Consider the following 18,746-nt stretch of genomic DNA (forward strand, 5'->3'; position numbering starts at 1 on the left):
TAGCTTTGTTCAGTTTCTAAAACAGTTTCTCTTTGTGGTTTCTAATAGCCTGATGCTAATCAGATTAGTTAAATATTAAATGTAGTATGATGAACTTTGACAACACTACGCTTTACCCAGATGATGTTCTAAAGAAGGAAGTTTTCTGAGACCTTATCACTGCTAAAACAGACCACAACAGGAACTGAGTCACCCTAAAATGAGTTAAAAGTGGGTTAAAAGTTAAAGATTTAAGAGTTAAAAGAGACTGCAGAGTTTGCAAAGTTTATTATACATTTATACAGTTCTATACAGTACAGCACTGTTTCAAGTTGTATTAATTGTGCATTTATTAAATTCATATTTTGTGACAAACGGTGCATCCCTAAACCGCTAGGAAATAGAGCTGCAATGATTATGCAGCATAATCGACTATAATGTTGTTTATAAACTTCAAATTTCACTATAGATTAATCGTTTATTGCATTTGTTCATGCAATGTACATTGCATTAACAAATGAGCTTTTATCTCATTCAGTTTACTCTCAACTTGGTCACCAAAAGTGAAAAACACCACAGATTATATATTTATTCACCAAACATCAGAACATCTCACCTTTAAATGTATTTGGACTTTTTTAATGGCATTTAAATTTTACATTTGGCTGTTTTAAAGGAACAGACACTGAGATAATGGTTGATTAATTGTTTAACCTGAAAAATAATCGTACCAAAATAAGCATTAGTTTTTAGCCCTAATAGTCAGATATGTGTGAGTATATAAACAACAAAACATGAAAGATGAAGCACTCTTTTATAGATTATTGAGGTCTACCATAAATCTGTAGCATGTGCCAAGAACTGATCCCAGCAAATCAGAATCTGCTCAGTTAAAAATATGTTACATATTTAGATATGGTTCATTACTGGCTTAATCTGTGCAACCATATAAGAGCAATTATTAACATATTATTTTTAAACATTTTGAACATTTAGAGGGCACATTATCATAATGTATAGCATTTTTCTTACTTTGTTACATTTTTGCCACTCCAGAATGTGAAGGGCAAAAAATATGGCACTTTGTTTCTCTATTGTAGAGGTTCAGTCTTTTCATGTAGATGTTAGTGTTAAATGTGGGTTAAATGGGACTGAATCACTCAGGCGGGGCATGAAAATGAAAAAAGGCACTTAGTGCATAACACAGGGCCCTACCTACAAAAACCTATGATATTCATCATGTGTGATAAATTATTGTAACTATACACCTTGAAAAAAAAGAATTTAACAAACACCAATTAAACTATTACCCTTTCTCTTACACTCTGCACCCATGTTTGGAAAGCCTGTCCCAAAATGGGCATTACAAAGGCACTGCATCATGTTTTCTCAAATGGAAGGGCATCTAAGAGGGCACCTCACACTTAATTTAATCAGAAAATACCTTGAGGGAATGGCAAGTGTATGTCATTGAAAGAGGAACCAATAAAACTAATAGGACATTTTCTCTACATTCTCACTAATCAAGAAACACCCTGTACAGCACTGCAACATACTGTTTATTCCACTGGTTGGGCACTTATCCATTAGAGGGAGCACCTAACTGGGTACTTTATTTTCACTACTGGACACTACTTTTACTACTGGCTTAATGTTCTCAGCCATATGGGGGCACATGATCGTATTTTTTGCAAGAAAGGGCACCCTACAGGTTAGGCAACCACTTGACACTTTGTCTCATTTTTTCCACTGTAGAGGACATCTTAGCTATGTAAAGGACACACAATATGGTACTTTGTCTATTGTGCCACTCTAGATAACACTTTAGCTATGTAAAGGGCATAATATTAGGCACTTTGTCTCATTTTCTCCATTGAAGATGGAACTTTATCTATGTGAAGGGCAGCCAATATGGTACTTTGTCTATTTTGCCCCTCTAGAGGGCACTTTAGCTATGTGAAGAGCATAAAATAAGGCAATTTGTCTCATTTTCTCCATTGAAGATGGAACTTTATCTATGTGAAGGGCAGCCAATATGGTACTTTGTCTATTTTGCCACTCTAGAGGTCACATTAGATATGTGAGGGGCAGAAAATAGGCTAATTTGTCCATTTTGCCACTCTAGAGGGCACTTTATATATGTGAAAGGCATTATGTTTATTTTTTGCGATTCTTAAAGAAACTTTAGCTCAGGGCAACCAACTGGCACTTTGTCTCATTTTTCCCACTGTAGAGGGAACTTTAGCTATGTAAAGGGCAAAAAATAGGACTTTGTTTATTTTGCTTCTCTAGAGGGCATTTCAGCTATGTAAAGGGCAAAATCTAGGGCACTTTGTCTATTTTTTACAATTCTTAAAGAAACATTAGCTATGTAAAGGGCACACAGTAGGGGACCTTTTCTCATTTTTCTACTATAGAGGCCACTTATCTAAACGGCAGCCAATAGCCAATATATACATTTTTTTGTCACTCTAGAAGCAATGATTTTTAACTAAGACAGAGGCTGAGAGTGAATTTTTTTGCAACTCAGACCTTATAATGATGGATCCGATTATCTGTGTAATATGAAAAAATCCCAAATTAAAAAACACTAGTGAATATAAGTATCTTGCATATGATCAAAGATTTGAATCCTACATTTATAATTCTGTTATGAATCATAATGCATTAACTGCTATGAATTAATTGGTTTAGTATATTTTGCGTTGTCCCATATGGTTCTATCTTAGGGTCTATTAAGCTGGTGTTAATTATAAGAATACCACAGTTATAAGGGGAAAACATTGTAGTGTATAGGGTTAAGAACTTTTGAAGAATAAGGCCCATTGAATCTAAATGCAGGCTATTACCTCCAGTGACAGACAGTATTATTCAACCATATTAAAATATGTCCAAGAGCAGCACTGCTAACACTGTCATTCTGAGGATTCAGTTGCATTCAGAAACACTTGATCTTCAGTAGTCATCGCTTACAAAGTGCTGATCTGTCCACTGGTTGATGGTGTCCCCTAACTGCACTTCATGGTACATGGTTCAGTACTGTTTACTGCTGACTGCAGAAGCTCCACTCCATCTCCATTATGAAGCTCTATATTTAAAAAAAGTTCATTTAAACTATAGTCCTCAAAGTCCATTGCAGTGCTTCAACAGAACCTGCTTCAAACTCCTGTTTCTACTGCATGAGGATGTGCGGTTCAATGTTAAACAGTAGATCATCATTGCCACGATGAACTTCCAAAAGAAGGGGCGTGTCCTCTTGAATTGCCAGCTGTAAATCATCAGTGCTGAAGATTGGATGGCCATTTAGCTTCACAATGATATCACCAGTTTCAAGCCCACCTCTAAAAAAAGCAACAAATAAACAAAGGAAGGAAAAACATTTGAGAAGGTAAGTATGTTGGTATGTTAAGAAAACTAAATAAACTATACTGCCAAAAAGTATTTGCTCGCACATCCAAATCATTGGTTCCAAAACTCTGGTTCCAATCACTTCCATGACCACAGGTATATAATAAAAGCAGCAGCTAGTCATATAGACTGCTTCTACAAACATTAGTGAAAGAATGGGTCTCAGGCTCTCAGGAGCTTAGTGAACTCCAGCACTGTGGTACTCTGATAGGATGCAGCACCTGTGCAACAAGTCCAGTCGTGAAAATTCACTACTCACTACTCAATATTCCACAGTCAACTGTCAGTGATATTATAACACAGTGGAAGAGACTGGGAACGAGAGCGACTCTGTGCTCTGTCAGTGTAAAATAACAGAGCGGGGTCAGCTGATGCTGAGGAGCATAGTGCACAGAGTTCACCAACTTTCTGCAGAGTCACTACATCACTACACACCTCCAAACTTCATGTAGCTTCAGATTAGATCAACAACAGTTGAGTGTAGAGAACGGAGAGTGTCTATTGCTGGGCAGCTCCATCCAAGCCTTACATCATCATTACAATGCAGGCGAGCGGATACTTTTGAAGATATAGTTTATTTTTAAATGGCTGATATTTGGATGAAGGACTTACTGTTGTGCTGGAGAATCCTGAATAACATCATAAACAAGAATTCCACTGCTGATATCTGGAAAATCTGGATTGTGCTGCTTTAGCTCTTCAACCAGGCTAAAGAGGAATAAAACAGAAAATGGAAAATAAAATTACATGCTTTTACTTTTTAATTATAGATATCAAATTCATAATTTGTGTAATCGTATAACATATACATATACAGTAGGCAGCAACAATGCATTAGTGTATACCAGTGATATTGCAAATGAACTGAAATCAGCTATCATATTAAATGCTTCCTGGTATTAGTCTACTGAGCAATATTTTAATAAGGAGAAATTTACTAATCAAACCCACAACCTTGTTGTTGATGGTCCAGTGCTCTGACAACTGAGCCACCACTGACCCAAAAACAGATACCAACAAAATGTATAAATACATTATAAAAATGACTTTATACATTGGCACAGCCCGACAGGGAAACAATCCTTAATGTTTATGCATTAGGAGGGACTGGACCAGTCTGCTGACAGCCTGTGGACTAACTGAAACAACTTTATACACTAGAGAAACTTAAGTTAGTCCACAGGCTGTCAGCAGACTGGTCCAGTCCCCAGAATGTTTAGACATTTAGGGTTGTTTCCCAAACAAGGATTAAGCCTAGTCATAGAATGTAGAGGTTTTACTTTTAATAGAAAATCTCCATTAAAAATACTGTTAAATCCAAGACTAAGGCCTATCCACACAAATCTGGATGTTTTTAAAAACTGAGGTTTTGTCTCCATTTTGGCCTCTTTGTCCACACTAAAACAGTGTTTTCAGTCACTAAAAACAGAGCTTCATTGGAGGAGCGCAGCGGCCGGGAGGTGGCGTAAGCCTTCAGGAGTGAATGCAGGTAGGAAGGAGCTGTTCTGTCATCACCTTTTAGGCGATTGATTGTAAGAGCTTTGAATTTGATACGAGCATCAACTGGTAGCCAATGGAGCTCAATGAGCAGCGGGGTGACATGTGCCCGTTTTGGCTGGTGGAAGACCAGACGTGCTGCTGCGTTCTGGATCATCTGGAGTGGTTTTACTACACAGGCCGGGGGCCAGTTAGCAGGGCATTGCATATGAACCTGACCCTGTAAATGTCAGATAGGTAGGTTAAATATTTAACTTACTCCTCTGTAAGAGTCATCATTCTGATCCCGATGTACCTTTTCGTCTGAACTGTCGCATCTGATAAAAAAAGCAAAAACATTGAGCAATTATATTTATTGGCAACATGAGTTTTGCATTTGCAGCAGTTGTCAGAATGACATTTAAATATATATATATATTAAATGATTAGTACAAATTTGTGCATAGTATATATTTAGCTGGGTACATTCAGATTTTCTTCCCTGATCTTTTCCTTTTCAGTTTTATAAGAGAGCAGAGGACAAGGGGGTTTCTGTGTTGTCTCTGGTGGTTGCTAGTGTGTTACCAAGTGGTTTCTGTTCTACCCATATGTGGTTGGTTGGGTTGTTGTGGTGTACTCTGTATGTATCACTGTGCATAAATTTTGCATCCTATTCATTTCTATGGGAAAAATCTGTTGTTTGCAGACCCCATACATCTGGTGAGCGTGTGATAATGCAAAAAATGCAGTTTCTTTAAATAAGTTTCTACATAATTATTTTAGCCAAGTCTTGCAGCAGTAGCTCCGGGTAAAATAAATGTTAGATAGTGATAAAATATAAGCAATATAAGCATCATAATCTGAGCTATCTCACCTGAGTCAGTTACCACAGGGTGAGACTGCATGTACTGCGTCCTGACTACTCTGTGTTTAACTGAAATCAAAGTGAACAAAAAAAAAAACATGTAATCAACAACTCTTTATAAAAAACCTAATGGAAGTACATTATTAAGTATTATTATTTTATTATTATATTTTAAATAAGTGTAATTGGTTCAGACTGCCTTGTCTCACTGACTCGTCAAGTGATTTAATATTAAACATATTTAACCTAATGAATTCGGACAGCACAGTAATGTATGGCATGGTAAGGTTCTTACCTTTGTTATGTTTTTCATTAAACTCGTCCAGAAATCTGTTAATGCGGTCTGATGGAATAGCAAAGGAGATCCCAGCAGTTACTTTCAGTGTGTTTATCCCAATCACCTCTCCATCCTGAGTAAAGACAGGGTCAACCATTATAAAGTGTCATAGTGATGGAGCAGAGAAAATGATAATTAATTAATTGATATTTAATCAGTACTCACAAGGTTAACGAGTGGACCACCTGAGTTTCCATACTGCTCAGTAGTGAAGGACAGAAGGAGAAAAAGAGAGAGACAAAACAAGAATAAGTATATTAACACAGTTACCTATATGAAATATAATATACTTTAGTACACTATGATATTTTTAATTTGGGCTGCCGATCAATTAAAAGTAATAACTAATTAATTGCAAAAATTGCTGTGATATTCTCCTTCTTGTAATGTTAAATAACAGAATCAATGTAAAATCACCACAGGTGGAGAGGAAAACATGGCACACTTATGCCTCACAGAAGCAGCAAAACACAGAGTGTGTGAGCTAACAGGAAACACCTACTGACAGGTAACAAGGGGGTGGAGCCACAAATGAACACAGACAGGGGTAGGTAGAGGTAACAAACACAGAGTTCACATGAGAATGGGAGACAGGGAATGGGGGCTGGACACTGGACAGAAACGTACAATGGGCACTAGACTGGACAGTGGGCAGGAACAAAGACTGGACAAAGAATGGGACAGGTGATGGGACAAAAGACTTGGCGGAGGACTGTACAGGGGACAAAAACGCAGACTGGACATTAGACAAAACACTGGACACTAACGGGGACTGGACATTGGGCTGGACATCGGGCACAAATAAAGATCGGACATAGGACTGAAAGTGTACTGGACAAAGGGACCAATACACTAACAGGAACAGACACAAACACAGTGGCAGAGACGGAAACGGGTACTGGGACGAAGACAGAGCACATGAGACACAGAGACCGATAGGGAACAGGCAAGGACGTGACAATCATTGACTTTTTGATATACCATAAAAAGTGTATTAACTACAAATTCACAACTTTTTTTTTATAGAAACTATGTGTATGTATATTCTTATAATATATTTATAATATTGACATATTATTAATACACTGAGATGCCTTGTCTTACATTAATGATGGCGTCTGTCTGGATGTAGTCCATGTCTGAGTCCTGGATGCCAAGCTCCTTCCCATCTCTCTGTGCCGTGCTGACGATGCCTGTGGTCACAGTGTTCTGCAGAGCGAACGGGCTGCCGATGGCGACCACAAACTCGCCCGGGCGCAGGTCAGCCGAACGACCCATAGCCAGCACCGGCAGCTTTTTCTGAAATACAAAGAGACAAGAATGATTAAAACAGTGTTTAAACAGAAACCAGGTATCAACAGCAAAGAGTGAACCAAAGCCTGTGCTAAAATACACTAAATGGTACACAATATTGGCATCGCAATTAAGTACTAGGCTTAATTCATGAAAGGGGATCCAGCCTTATGAGCCTGTGTATAGCCCCCAGACTGGAACACTGGCTACATGCATGTCCTCATCGGCTATAATAAAAAAAAATGGTTCAGTTATAGGATGGTTTCTAATTAGTGGCGGTTAGGTGGTTGATAAGATGTTTAAGGAGATTATTCAGGTTGGGTGGCATAGTGTTGCTAATGTGTGTTTCTGGGAGGTTGTTAAGGTGGTTAAGGTGGTTGGTATGTTGGAATGCCAGGTGTCTCCGAAGTGGTTGGTCTTTTACATCAGGTGGTTGCTAAGGTGTAGAAGAGTAAGTGCTATGGCATTCCTGTGGTATGTTTCTGAGTGGTTTGGGTGTTTACTATAGTGCTTCGGGTGGTTGTCATGGTGTTCCAGATGTTTGCTCCTTTTCTTTTTACCTGAAGTGGTTGCTAAGGTGCCCTAGGTGGTTGCAAATGTCCTATTGGGAACAATATCCCAACAAAATATATGTTGCTTTGCAAAAACCATAATACACTATGAATGGATGCAACGTGGTTGACCTACAATTGGACAATTTTAACAATTTGCAGTGATCTTGTTCTGTTTTAAAGATGCATTTTTATATGCTTTAAGATATTTGATCATGACAAGCTTAAGCTTCACCTCGTACTGTATGAAAAATATTAAGTGAAATAATATTATTAATTGCCAAACATGCAGCAAGTGTCTTCATTCCTATGAAAATCAAACAGTATGTTAACACAAAGGTTACTTTCTTGAAGGGGAGATTAAGCCAAGATGACAGGTTGGACAAGGGATGTCCATGGACATGTTTAAAAAGAATAAAAATAGAACAAGAATTTAATAATTGAAATGCTTATTTTTTTTAAATAACATTGCCAAAACAAAAATAAACTATAATTTATTAACTATGATTTCTACCAATTAATCATTTAACATAACTAGGCAACACCATAACTCTGGACATAGCAAAGTAAAACATTAACCGAAAAAATAGTTTAATAAAAGTACTTTAAGGTCAAATAACGTAAATAGCCATACATTAAAAATTCAGTAGAAACAGAAGCAACAGATGGAAATCCTGAAAATGAAGACATGGAAAGAAATGGGTTTTTTGGATTCTGTAAACAGAACAGTCTACGAGTTCTGTCCACACTCCAAAGTGAGAACACTCTGTGGCGCCTTTCCTCGTTCCAGACGTCCAAAGGATTACACTCTGTTCTGTCTGCGAAAAACTAAACACTCAGATCCATCTCTGGCTCCTGGACGAGGACCTGAGCAGGCCAGTATCAGGAGTTTATGCACTCACACATAATTAGTTCCATACGCAACAGGAAACAAAATCAGTCATTCCGAACTCTTACACCACAGCTTCTCCGGAATTCCCACACAAGCAGCAGAATGTAGGTCAACAAGAGGAGACAGCAAGCGGCCATTAAAGCGTCCAAGTGGTCTAGACACAGCGGGGAGCGGGATACAAACCAGCTCCCAGAATACGAGCGATGAGCTAAGCTCTCGCAGCCTCCAGTGCTGTAAAAATCACAGAGACTCGTAATCGGAGGCGCTGAGCACGGGAGTAACATAAAGCCCACTTGGGTTTACTGATCGCATATGTGGAAATCTTATTAAAGCTGTAAATGCCTTGAAGGGAATGGACTGATCTCTGCCAGGAAAATCCACAGCATCTGAATGGCATGCCCTTGTAAGGAAGCAGTGACACACATTACTGGAAACATTCATTTTTAGGCTCAAAAATGTAAAATCAGGCCAACTTTAAAAGATTACTCAACTTTGTTCAGTCAGACGTTCTCCTCACATTCTCACACTTTTACTCCTAAGCCTACTTCTACATGTTGTTTGATCAACAATGCATATTATGTTAAGCCCCAAAATATCCCTCATAAAATGTAAATTAAATCATCATTTGATATTTTTAGACTGTAGAGTTTTTGACAGTAGAGTTTAAAGCCTTTTATTCTGAGTTTGAACATGTAATCTCATCACATTTGATGAGCTGCAGCTAGACCGTAGGGCCACTCCACTGCGGTGACATTTCTCTGCAGTAAATTTATATTTCTGTTCTTTTGTAAACACAAAAGAGGACATTGTTTTTCTGCTCTTAAGTCATGATTATTAACACCCATGTTCATGGTGAGTAGTGAAGCCTTCAATGACATATTCACAGTAGACATGTGGATACTGTGAACTGAGGAATGTTTTTAAGAAACAGAATGTCCCATCCATCTGGAAGAAATTCTAATCTCACCACTGTTTTCAGTAACGAGTAATCTAAGAAGTTACAATTCCCAGTCCAGTAATCAGACTAAAGTTACTTATCTAAGTTACTGTGCGTTACTATTTGTTACTAATTTACTTTAAAAAATAGTAAAAAGATATATTTTTGCTTTCTTCTTGTGTCTCTGGGACTGAGGTCTGGCCTATGTGACACTGAAGTCACATTTTCAGCAGGGGGCAACTCATATGTAATACCACACAGTGACAAAACATAAACAATGGTGTGAATAGAGAGATGGGTGCTTTCTAGCTGGAAATACAGGCACTGTTTTGAGTTTGTGTCAACTAAAGGTGACAATACCAGGTTTGGTTGTACACTCTATGCTGGCAACAAAGTGCTATGTAGCTTAAAAAACACAGTCAAATGTGAAGAAATGTTTGGAGTTGCTGCATAGCACAGTCAAACCTGCACAGCAGGACTTCTTTCCACTATTGAGCACCAATGAGAATGCTTGTGTAGAAATTCACCTGAATATATTAGACCTGTGTGGATGTATAATGATCTTTTATCATTCATTTATAAGTTGTCTGACCAAAGGAGGATGGGCCCCATTTATATATTAGCGTTGATATAACATGTGAATGTACAGGTGATAGTATAAGGTACATATGAGTCTTGGTTCCTCCCAGTGGTTCCTCCTTATCCAGCTCTGAGGGAGTTTTCCTGGCCTCCGTTGCTCAGTGGAGGTTCTGTGACGTTAAGTGTTTTGTCTGATTCTCTGTTCAGATATTTTATTTGATTTGATTTAAGTTTAATGTATGTAAACGTCTTCAGTAATGTGATTCCTGTTCCTCTTACCTTTGTGTTGACTTTAATGGTGGCGATGTCAGACTTCTTGTCGATGTCTCTGATGGTGGCCTCGAAGGTTTGACCATCGTGGAGCTGCACGCGCAGCTGCTGACGGCCGGCCACTGTAGCACTGCTGGTCACCACGTGAGCATTGGTCACAATCAGACCAGAATCTGTCATGATGAACCCTGAACCGCTGGACAACGGCACACGACGGCCAAACACAGGATGACTAGACACAGAAATTGAAGAGAAATCTTGGTGTAAGTGTTATTATATTATTACATTTAAGGGTCATTATCTGAATACTGTGCTCGTTGTCCTGCAAAACCTTAAAAATATTACTTAAGATTTTTGAACATCCTTTTGAAGATGTTATATTTATTATGACTACATAGGAATAAGGTTTTCCTAGTTTAACCTATTAACATGTCTTGTCCTGTATACGGGCTACAGGTGTAGGTGATACAAAACCTTTCTTTTATGCACTAAAATAACTTATTTACACTCTGAAAAATTGAGGACTTTGAAATCTCCTACAGGACACTTGGAGAAGCTGCTTGTTTTCCCTTTACTTCACTTAACCATTTCAGATCAGTAACAGGAATCAACCCAAATTCTGCATGTTTAAAAATAATAGACCTAAAAAATAGAAAAACATAATGCAACGAAAGGTTTGGATGACATGAACTGTTTGATTTGTGTTTAGGAAAATACTGATTTTAAAATAAAGTTCAGGAAAGAGCCAATTTTATGATTTTATTCATTAAATTTGGACATTTACTTAAATATTTTTATATTTTATATTACAATTACAATTATGCTTTTCAGTAATGTTCTTCATTCAACATAAAAGTTTTTATGCAATGCTTAAATTGAAATCCTCAAGATTTAGTGGTGTAATGTCAGCCAGACAATTGACAAAAATCCTGGCCTGATAATCACCTGGCAAGATCCATGACAATGTGTTGATTCAGAGCAAAACTGAAAAATGTATTATCACACATTGCTTGTATGAAATTTAAATACTATCCTGTGGACACACACATTTAAACACACACACAAATACACACACTTGGCAGTAGTATAGTCATCTCAGTAGTCAGCCTGTGTTATTCACCTGAGCATTCTTTTCACATAGGAAGAATTGTGGACTAAACACGTGCAGCCTTCCTCAGCCAGCAGCAGCACAAACTACCAATAAAAAGCAACGTTCAGCACCCAAACAACATCATCCACAGAGGCTGAGTTTACCTGACGAACAGCTCGATATGGACCACGGCAGGGGCGATCTTCTCCACCACATCAGCGATGAAGTTAAACTTGTACCTGGGGCTGTTGAAGTGTGGGGAATCTATACTAGCAGAAAGAATTGCTCATGTTAATAACACACACCATGTAGGAAACAGACAATGCAAGGTCTTTTTTAATGGTAGTGCTCTCTCTCTCTCTCTCTCTCTCTCTCTCTCTCCAAGCTGGATTTTTGTCTGATATTATTTAGGTATTTGATGGTAATTTCATTTTATTATTAATACACTTAATAAATAAATAGTATTGTTTCTAGTTTTGTGTAGCAGTTTGTTAGATGCTTCACTTCTTCTTTGGTTGAGAAACTTAAAAATGCCTTAATCTTTCAGCAAAACAAGACATTATTCAATATCCACTCTTGATTATTCAATACCCATGATATATTATCTAATATTTTCTATGTGTAAATAATTTAGTGTCCACAATGGGTCATTCAGAATCCACCATCAATCATTTAGAATTTACATTCAATCATTTAGTATCCACTATAAATTATTCCGTATCCAGCAGAAATAATTCAGTTACTTCTATAGAAAATTAATTCTCTACTAGGAATCACTAAGTATCCACAATGGATTATTTAGTATGTACAACAGATAATTTAATATTCACAATTAATTTTTCCAAATGTCATCCAATAAGATAATGTTGGTCGAATAGCTTGATCATGCTGGACTTAATTCAGCATTGAAATGGCAGCTGGGTTACTTTTCAACCAGAATGGTCAAATGACCACCAGTGTAGACATTCAGCATTATTATCCATGATTAATTATTCATTGTCTAATATGAATAGTTTATATTAGTATCCACTATAATGTATTAGTTATAAACTATGTTTTGTTCAGTGTATAAATCACCCAATTTAAACAGTCAATTTGCAGCCACAAACAAATGAGTATATCCTGTCCTCAGTTACCTCTTCTGTCTTCTGTTGAGTACAGTTGTCTAAACATCTCCTCCTCTACAGTCATTTGGCTAGCAGTGCTAAAGTCTGGTGTATGTTTAGTGCTAAATGTCATTCCAAGAAATGTTATGTTCAGGAAGTGTCAAGTCTACAATGCTTCTCACAAAACATTAAAGTCAGAGGCCACCCTGAGCTGTAATTAGAACTTCTCCCAGTCAAAACAGTCTGTTAGACCTGACTGCAAATTCCTGCTGGATATGAAAAGGAAGTAGGATGAAGGAGGTGTTGGTGATGAGAGTTATAGACACAGTTAAACATTCTAGGAGGTGTGAATGAAGAATAAATTGATGCCATAATCAGGATCTTTACAACCAAAGTCTAGACACTGACAAAATGTTTTTTTATTGATTTCTATTTATGTCCCCCTGTCTCCTATAACCAGGCTGGTCAATGACCAAACTTTTTAAGCAAAATGATCAAGCTTGTTGACCAACATGACCATCATTGAAAAGCTATTTGTCAAACATGACCATGCTGGTTGACTAGAATGACCATACCATGCTGGTCTACAAACATGAGCAAGCTCACTCGTGGTTGACACGAAAAACCATGCAAGTCTACAAACATGAACATCAATGACCAACATGACCAATATAATCAAGCTGGTTGACCAGCATGACCAAGCTGGTTGACAAGCATGACCAATGTCATTGACCAGCAAGAACAGCATGACAAATCTTTTTGACTATGATCAACATGCCCATTCTATTCGACCAATATGACCATCATTGACTAGCATGACCAATATGACCAATGTGACCAATCCCATTGACCAGTAAGAACAGCACTACCAATTTTTTTGACTAACATTTCCATACTGGTCAAAAGCATAACTAAGTTTGTTGACCAGCATGACCAAACTGGAATAGAGTAGAATATGGAATGAGTAGAATGGCCTCCTTGGTCAACAAGAATGACCCAGATTTTTGACCAACATGGCCATTTTTTTTATTGTTTGACAAGCATGACCAGAATGACTATGGTAGTTGAGAAGAATAGCCTTGATGCTCCATAAGCATGATCACTGATCACCATGATCACTGACCAACACAATCTCGCTGAACGACATGGAAGACCTTGTTTGTGACCAGCATGAACAAGCTCACTGACCAGCATGACCATGCTGATTGACCATCATTAATTCTATGGTCGAATAGAATGACAACTGTGCTTGACCAAGCTCGTTGAAGAGGATAAGTGGCATAACCAAGCTGGTCTAGTAAAATGACCAATCTCACTGACCACTGTGATCAACAGTAAGACAAAGTTCACTCACAAGCAAGACAAGCATGACCAAGTTATTTGACTGTCATTAGATATGCACCCAACATTACCACACTCATCGATGGGCATAATGGGCATAAGCTTTTTATAGCCAGACCAGGTATTTTATAGACCCTAAAGATTCCATGATATGCTAAATAAAACAAGAAACAAAGTAATCACACATTGTTTTACTAGAATTATAACCCTTTAGGGGTTAATGGGTTAAACAAAAAGTTTGTGCTGGTCAAGAGCTGTTTAATCAGCTGGTTTACTAGTATAGGGTATGATTTTTCCTGGATGATCAACCTTTTAACCAACTTGATTATAAAAGTCCAGGTTAAGTCACGAGCTGGATAATTTAGGAAGAATTATGTATTTTTAATGTTTTGTTTCTGATAAGAAAAACTGTAAACCTCTCCCCTACCTGACTTGTTCTTTGCCGGTGCGCACGGGCCTTTGTGCGCCTGCGTCAAGGCGCGCTGTCCCCGGAGTTGCGCTCTTCGGCTGGCCGCGCGCAGTGCGCACGGGGTGCTGTAGGTCCTGCGGTCGCTGCCGCACACTCTGTACCGGAGCTTACACTGACACAGCCGCTTCCCCCCCGAGCCTCCGCCGCACCGCAGCCCGTCCCCGCAGGCCCGCTGCTGCGCGCCCCCGCACGGCGCGCCCTCGCCCAGCGCGCACACCAGGCAGCAGCCGCAGCGGTCCGGCACGTAGCCCGCCGGGCAGCTGGGGCTCGGACACGAGCTCACATCACACGAGGACGGGCAGCGGGCTCGCGGCTCGGCTCCGGTCGCGGCGGAGAGGATGAAGAGGATGAAGAGGGGGAGGAAGAGGAGGGACGGGGTTCCGCACTGAGGAAGCATTGTGGAGGACTGTTGGGGGGTGTGGGAGCAGCGCGCGCATTAAAGCTTATGAAGCTGAATCTTCTGAGCTGAGAGGATGAATAAGATCCGGACACACACACACACACACACACTCACACATACACACACACACACAAAATATTTGGATCACTCCCACTGTCACACTGGATCAGAGCATTACAGAACAAACTGAACTCATTTCTCTTTCTCACTTTCTTTCCTAAGTCCCTCTTCCCATCTATTCCTAATTTTCTATCTATCTATCTATCTATCTATCTATCTATCTATCTATCTATCTATCTATCTATCTATCTATCTATCTATCTATCTATCTATCTATCTATTCTGAAGAAAAATATAAATGCAACACTTTTGATTTTGATCCCATTTTTCATGAGCTGAACTCAAAGACCTAAGACTTTTCCCATGTACAAAAAGGCCTTTTCTCTCCAAATTTGTTCACAGCGATCACTTCTCATTTGCGGAGATCGACCAGTCACAGGAGTGGCATATCAAGATGCTATCTGCAAAAGTGTTTCAGAGAATTTGGCAGTACATCCAATCAATCTCACAACTGCAGACTATGTGTAACCAGTCCAGGACCTTCACATCCACCATCTTCCAAAGAGTTTCTCATCGGGTGCTCCAGCTGACTGCAGTTCATCATCGTAATCGACTTGCTCACGTTTGATGCCGTCTGGCAGAATGGAGAAGTGTTTTCCTTACGGATGAATCTGTGGGTGCTGATGCGGTGCTGATGCTGATGCGGTGCTGATGCTAAGCTGTTTGCTGATGTCAGTGATGTGATTCAAGTGGCCCATTGTGGTGGTGGTGTTATGGTTTGGGCAGGTGTATGTTATAGACAGCGAACACAGATTTTTTAATTGACATCCCAGAATACCTGGAGAACCTCTGCATGGACAAGGGGACAATACAGTTTTAAATTCCTTACAAACAGAGACCAGAGCCAGGTCTGGCCCACAACTCCAGACCCTGCTATTTACATTATGTGTAACACTTTACTTAAGTGTTACATCAAAGTAGCACATGTGAAAGTTGTGAGGTGTTGTCTTGTGAGTTGGAGCAAGGTCTGAGTGGGAATTATATGAATGAGACATGGCATTTCTGAATCTGTATGTGTACTGTGCACTGGAAATACATCAATAAAGGCATTAACTCTCACAGTGTACAGTGCAGTGGGTTGTAATGATTGTGAGCAGCTATCAGAATTCATCCATATTCATAATCCATAATCATACAGGAGACCCCACACATATACCACAGGTCAGAGCAATATTTTTTAGCTCCCACAGGACATTCCAAAAGTCATGGGACATGATGCTATTTTCTGTCCCATGGTTTGTGACATGTCACAATATTTATGTCAGCCTAAGTGTGAAAAGTAGCAGGTCTCAGTCATATTCAGCTCTAACCTAAACTTCAGCTACACTAAAAATAATAATAAATTAAGTAATTAATTAATCAATCATTTAAATTGTCAGTGAAATGTTCTTACTTACTAATTATCAAATTGCACAACGTTGTAAGCAGTGCGCCATCTAGTGTTTAATAGGAAGTATAACATCATAAAAACACAAACACACTACATGTCCAAATGTTTGTGGACACCCACTCTTATTAATGCATACAGTTCATTTAAGTTTCATCCATTGATGACACAGATGTAGAAACACACAAACACACACACACACACACACACACACACACATACACTTGTGCACAACTCTTCAGACTGCTAATACTGTAGAACAGGACTCTCTGGAGCAGCTGACATGAACCTACTGGCATCATATCTAATGTCATGTGTGAAGTAAAGAGATATAAAGCCCACCAGCATTGAGCTGTGGAGCATTGGAAGAACTGTGCTCTCATGAATAACCGAGCTCCATTTTAAACTGTTAATAATGGATGAGTTGGTGTGTTTGGAGATGAGATGTGGTGGTAATCATCCTGACACAAATTAGCTCTTATAACAGAATGCAATCAAATGCTCACAGCCATGTTCCACAGTACAAAGCCTTCTCTCGACAGTAGGAGGTTAATCCAATAAAAGCAGGATACAACCTTTTTAATGCCGTTAACTTTATAAGAAACAATGACCGAGAATGTGTCCCAATACTTTGTCCAAACCGTGCATGTTTATTGTCTGCAGCTGGGTCAGCAATGGGTTTAGGTTAATTTAGTTAAAAGCTTTCTTTAGAAGTGGTGTCCCACAAATATTTAGATATATAGTTTTTTTTTTGGTGTAACAATTTTGATGCAATTTAAAATATATATATATTTAAATAATATTTTTGGTCAAACCATTAATCAACTCACTGGTTCTCTTCTTTGATTGTGGAATGATTCAGGGTCACATCCTCTAATGCTCAGTTTACTCTTTCTCAAGCAGCAGCAGTGTGTTGAATGTAACACCAGGCTGATATGCTTGTGTGTGTGTGTGTGTGTGTGTGTGTCTGTGTCTGTGTGTGTATTCAGTGAACCCTCAGACTCTGTAAGTTATGAAATATTGGCACGGGTGTGGAGCATTCAGCGGAAATGTTGCATCATGTGAGCTTGTGTCCTCAAATGCCCTGCATGCTCAAAGGGTGATTCCAGCCTATATAAAGGATTTCCTGGAGAAAGGAAAATATTTTCATTGTAAAAAGCAAAAAAATATCTTCAAGTAGTTATGCAGTATTTTAAAACAATGTTGTACCATCTCAAAATACTGAGATAACATCTTAAAATGATGACTTAGCAATTCACTTAAAAATTAAAAGGACCTTATTTTAAATGGCGGCAATAGGATTTCATCCATTACCACATTCTCCAGCAATATTAGTTTGTTTGTTGTTTTTAGAAGCTTTGACTGAACTGCCCTCTGGTGGGTGTATCTTAATACCCATGCCAATATTTGGGATGTGCAGAACCATACGGGTGGTCATATGGTTTAATAAACATATTTATATTTGTACATAAAGTAAGCATAAATAAGCCTCTGCATATTTTATTTTTTATCTTATACTAGACATGATGATTTTTGAAATGTACCAGAGTGATGAAACAAATGTGTGGTGAGAAAAAAGGAACTCCTCAAACTGCTGATAACACTGAACCTCTCTGAAACATGGTGCTGTGGTTTTGTCTGGATACCAGTGGAAATAGATTACTCATTGTTATTGAAGAAATTGCAGCCCACAAAAACAGCAGGGGGAATTCTGAAGGGCACAGAAAAAAATTCACTGGTAGTACCTGACCAGAGGCTTCAGAACCCCAAAGAGGCTTCAAAACACTAATTGGAGGCTACAGAACTCAAACCAGAGGCTTTAGAACCTCAACCAGAGGCTTTAAATCCCCAACCATAGGCTACAGAATCCAACCATAGGCTACAGAATCCAACCAGAGGCTACAGAATCCAACCAGAGGCTTCAAACACCCAACCAGAGGCTTCAAAACTGTAACCTGAGGCTTCAGAACTCCAACCAGAGGCTTTAGAACCCCAATCAGAGGCTTTAAAACTGCATCCAGAGGCTTCAAACCCCCAACCAGAGGTTTTAAAATCTAAAACAGAGGTTTCAGAACCATAACTAGAGGCTTCAAGACTCCAACCAGAGGCTTAAAAAATCTAAACTGAGGCTTCAGAACCAGAGGCTTTAGAACCCCAACCAGAGGCTTTAAAAACCCAACAGAGGCTTCAAACTCCCAAACAGAGGTTTTCAAACTCTAACCACACGCTTCAAACCCCTAACCAAA

The 18,746-nt window shown here is 38.8% G+C and overlaps 1 protein-coding gene across 2 annotated transcripts; it reads right to left on the minus strand.

Moving 5' to 3' along the window:
* Window positions 1-248: 248 nt before the first annotated feature.
* Window positions 249-15,067, minus strand: htra3a (HtrA serine peptidase 3a). 2 transcript variants are annotated; one of them, XM_049481488.1, is made up of 10 exons: window positions 14,552-15,067; window positions 11,842-11,941; window positions 10,597-10,819; window positions 7,170-7,364; window positions 6,231-6,263; window positions 6,024-6,138; window positions 5,738-5,797; window positions 5,144-5,201; window positions 4,000-4,095; window positions 249-3,320 (listed from the first exon to the last, which is right to left on the minus strand). In XM_049481488.1, exons 1-10 carry the CDS (start codon window positions 14,988-14,990, stop codon window positions 3,152-3,154), a joined length of 1,488 nt encoding a protein of 495 aa, XP_049337445.1. In that variant the 5' UTR covers window positions 14,991-15,067; the 3' UTR covers window positions 249-3,151. The 2 variants fall into 2 exon arrangements, with proteins under 2 accessions (XP_049337445.1, XP_049337446.1); XM_049481489.1 differs by lacking the exon at window positions 5,738-5,797 and having other exon boundaries at window positions 14,552-15,066.
* Between the last annotated feature and the right edge of the window lie 3,679 nt (window positions 15,068-18,746).

Source organism: Astyanax mexicanus, chromosome 7 (assembly GCF_023375975.1).
Source record: "Astyanax mexicanus isolate ESR-SI-001 chromosome 7, AstMex3_surface, whole genome shotgun sequence".
In the NCBI taxonomy this organism is placed as follows: domain Eukaryota; kingdom Metazoa; phylum Chordata; class Actinopteri; order Characiformes; family Acestrorhamphidae; genus Astyanax; species Astyanax mexicanus.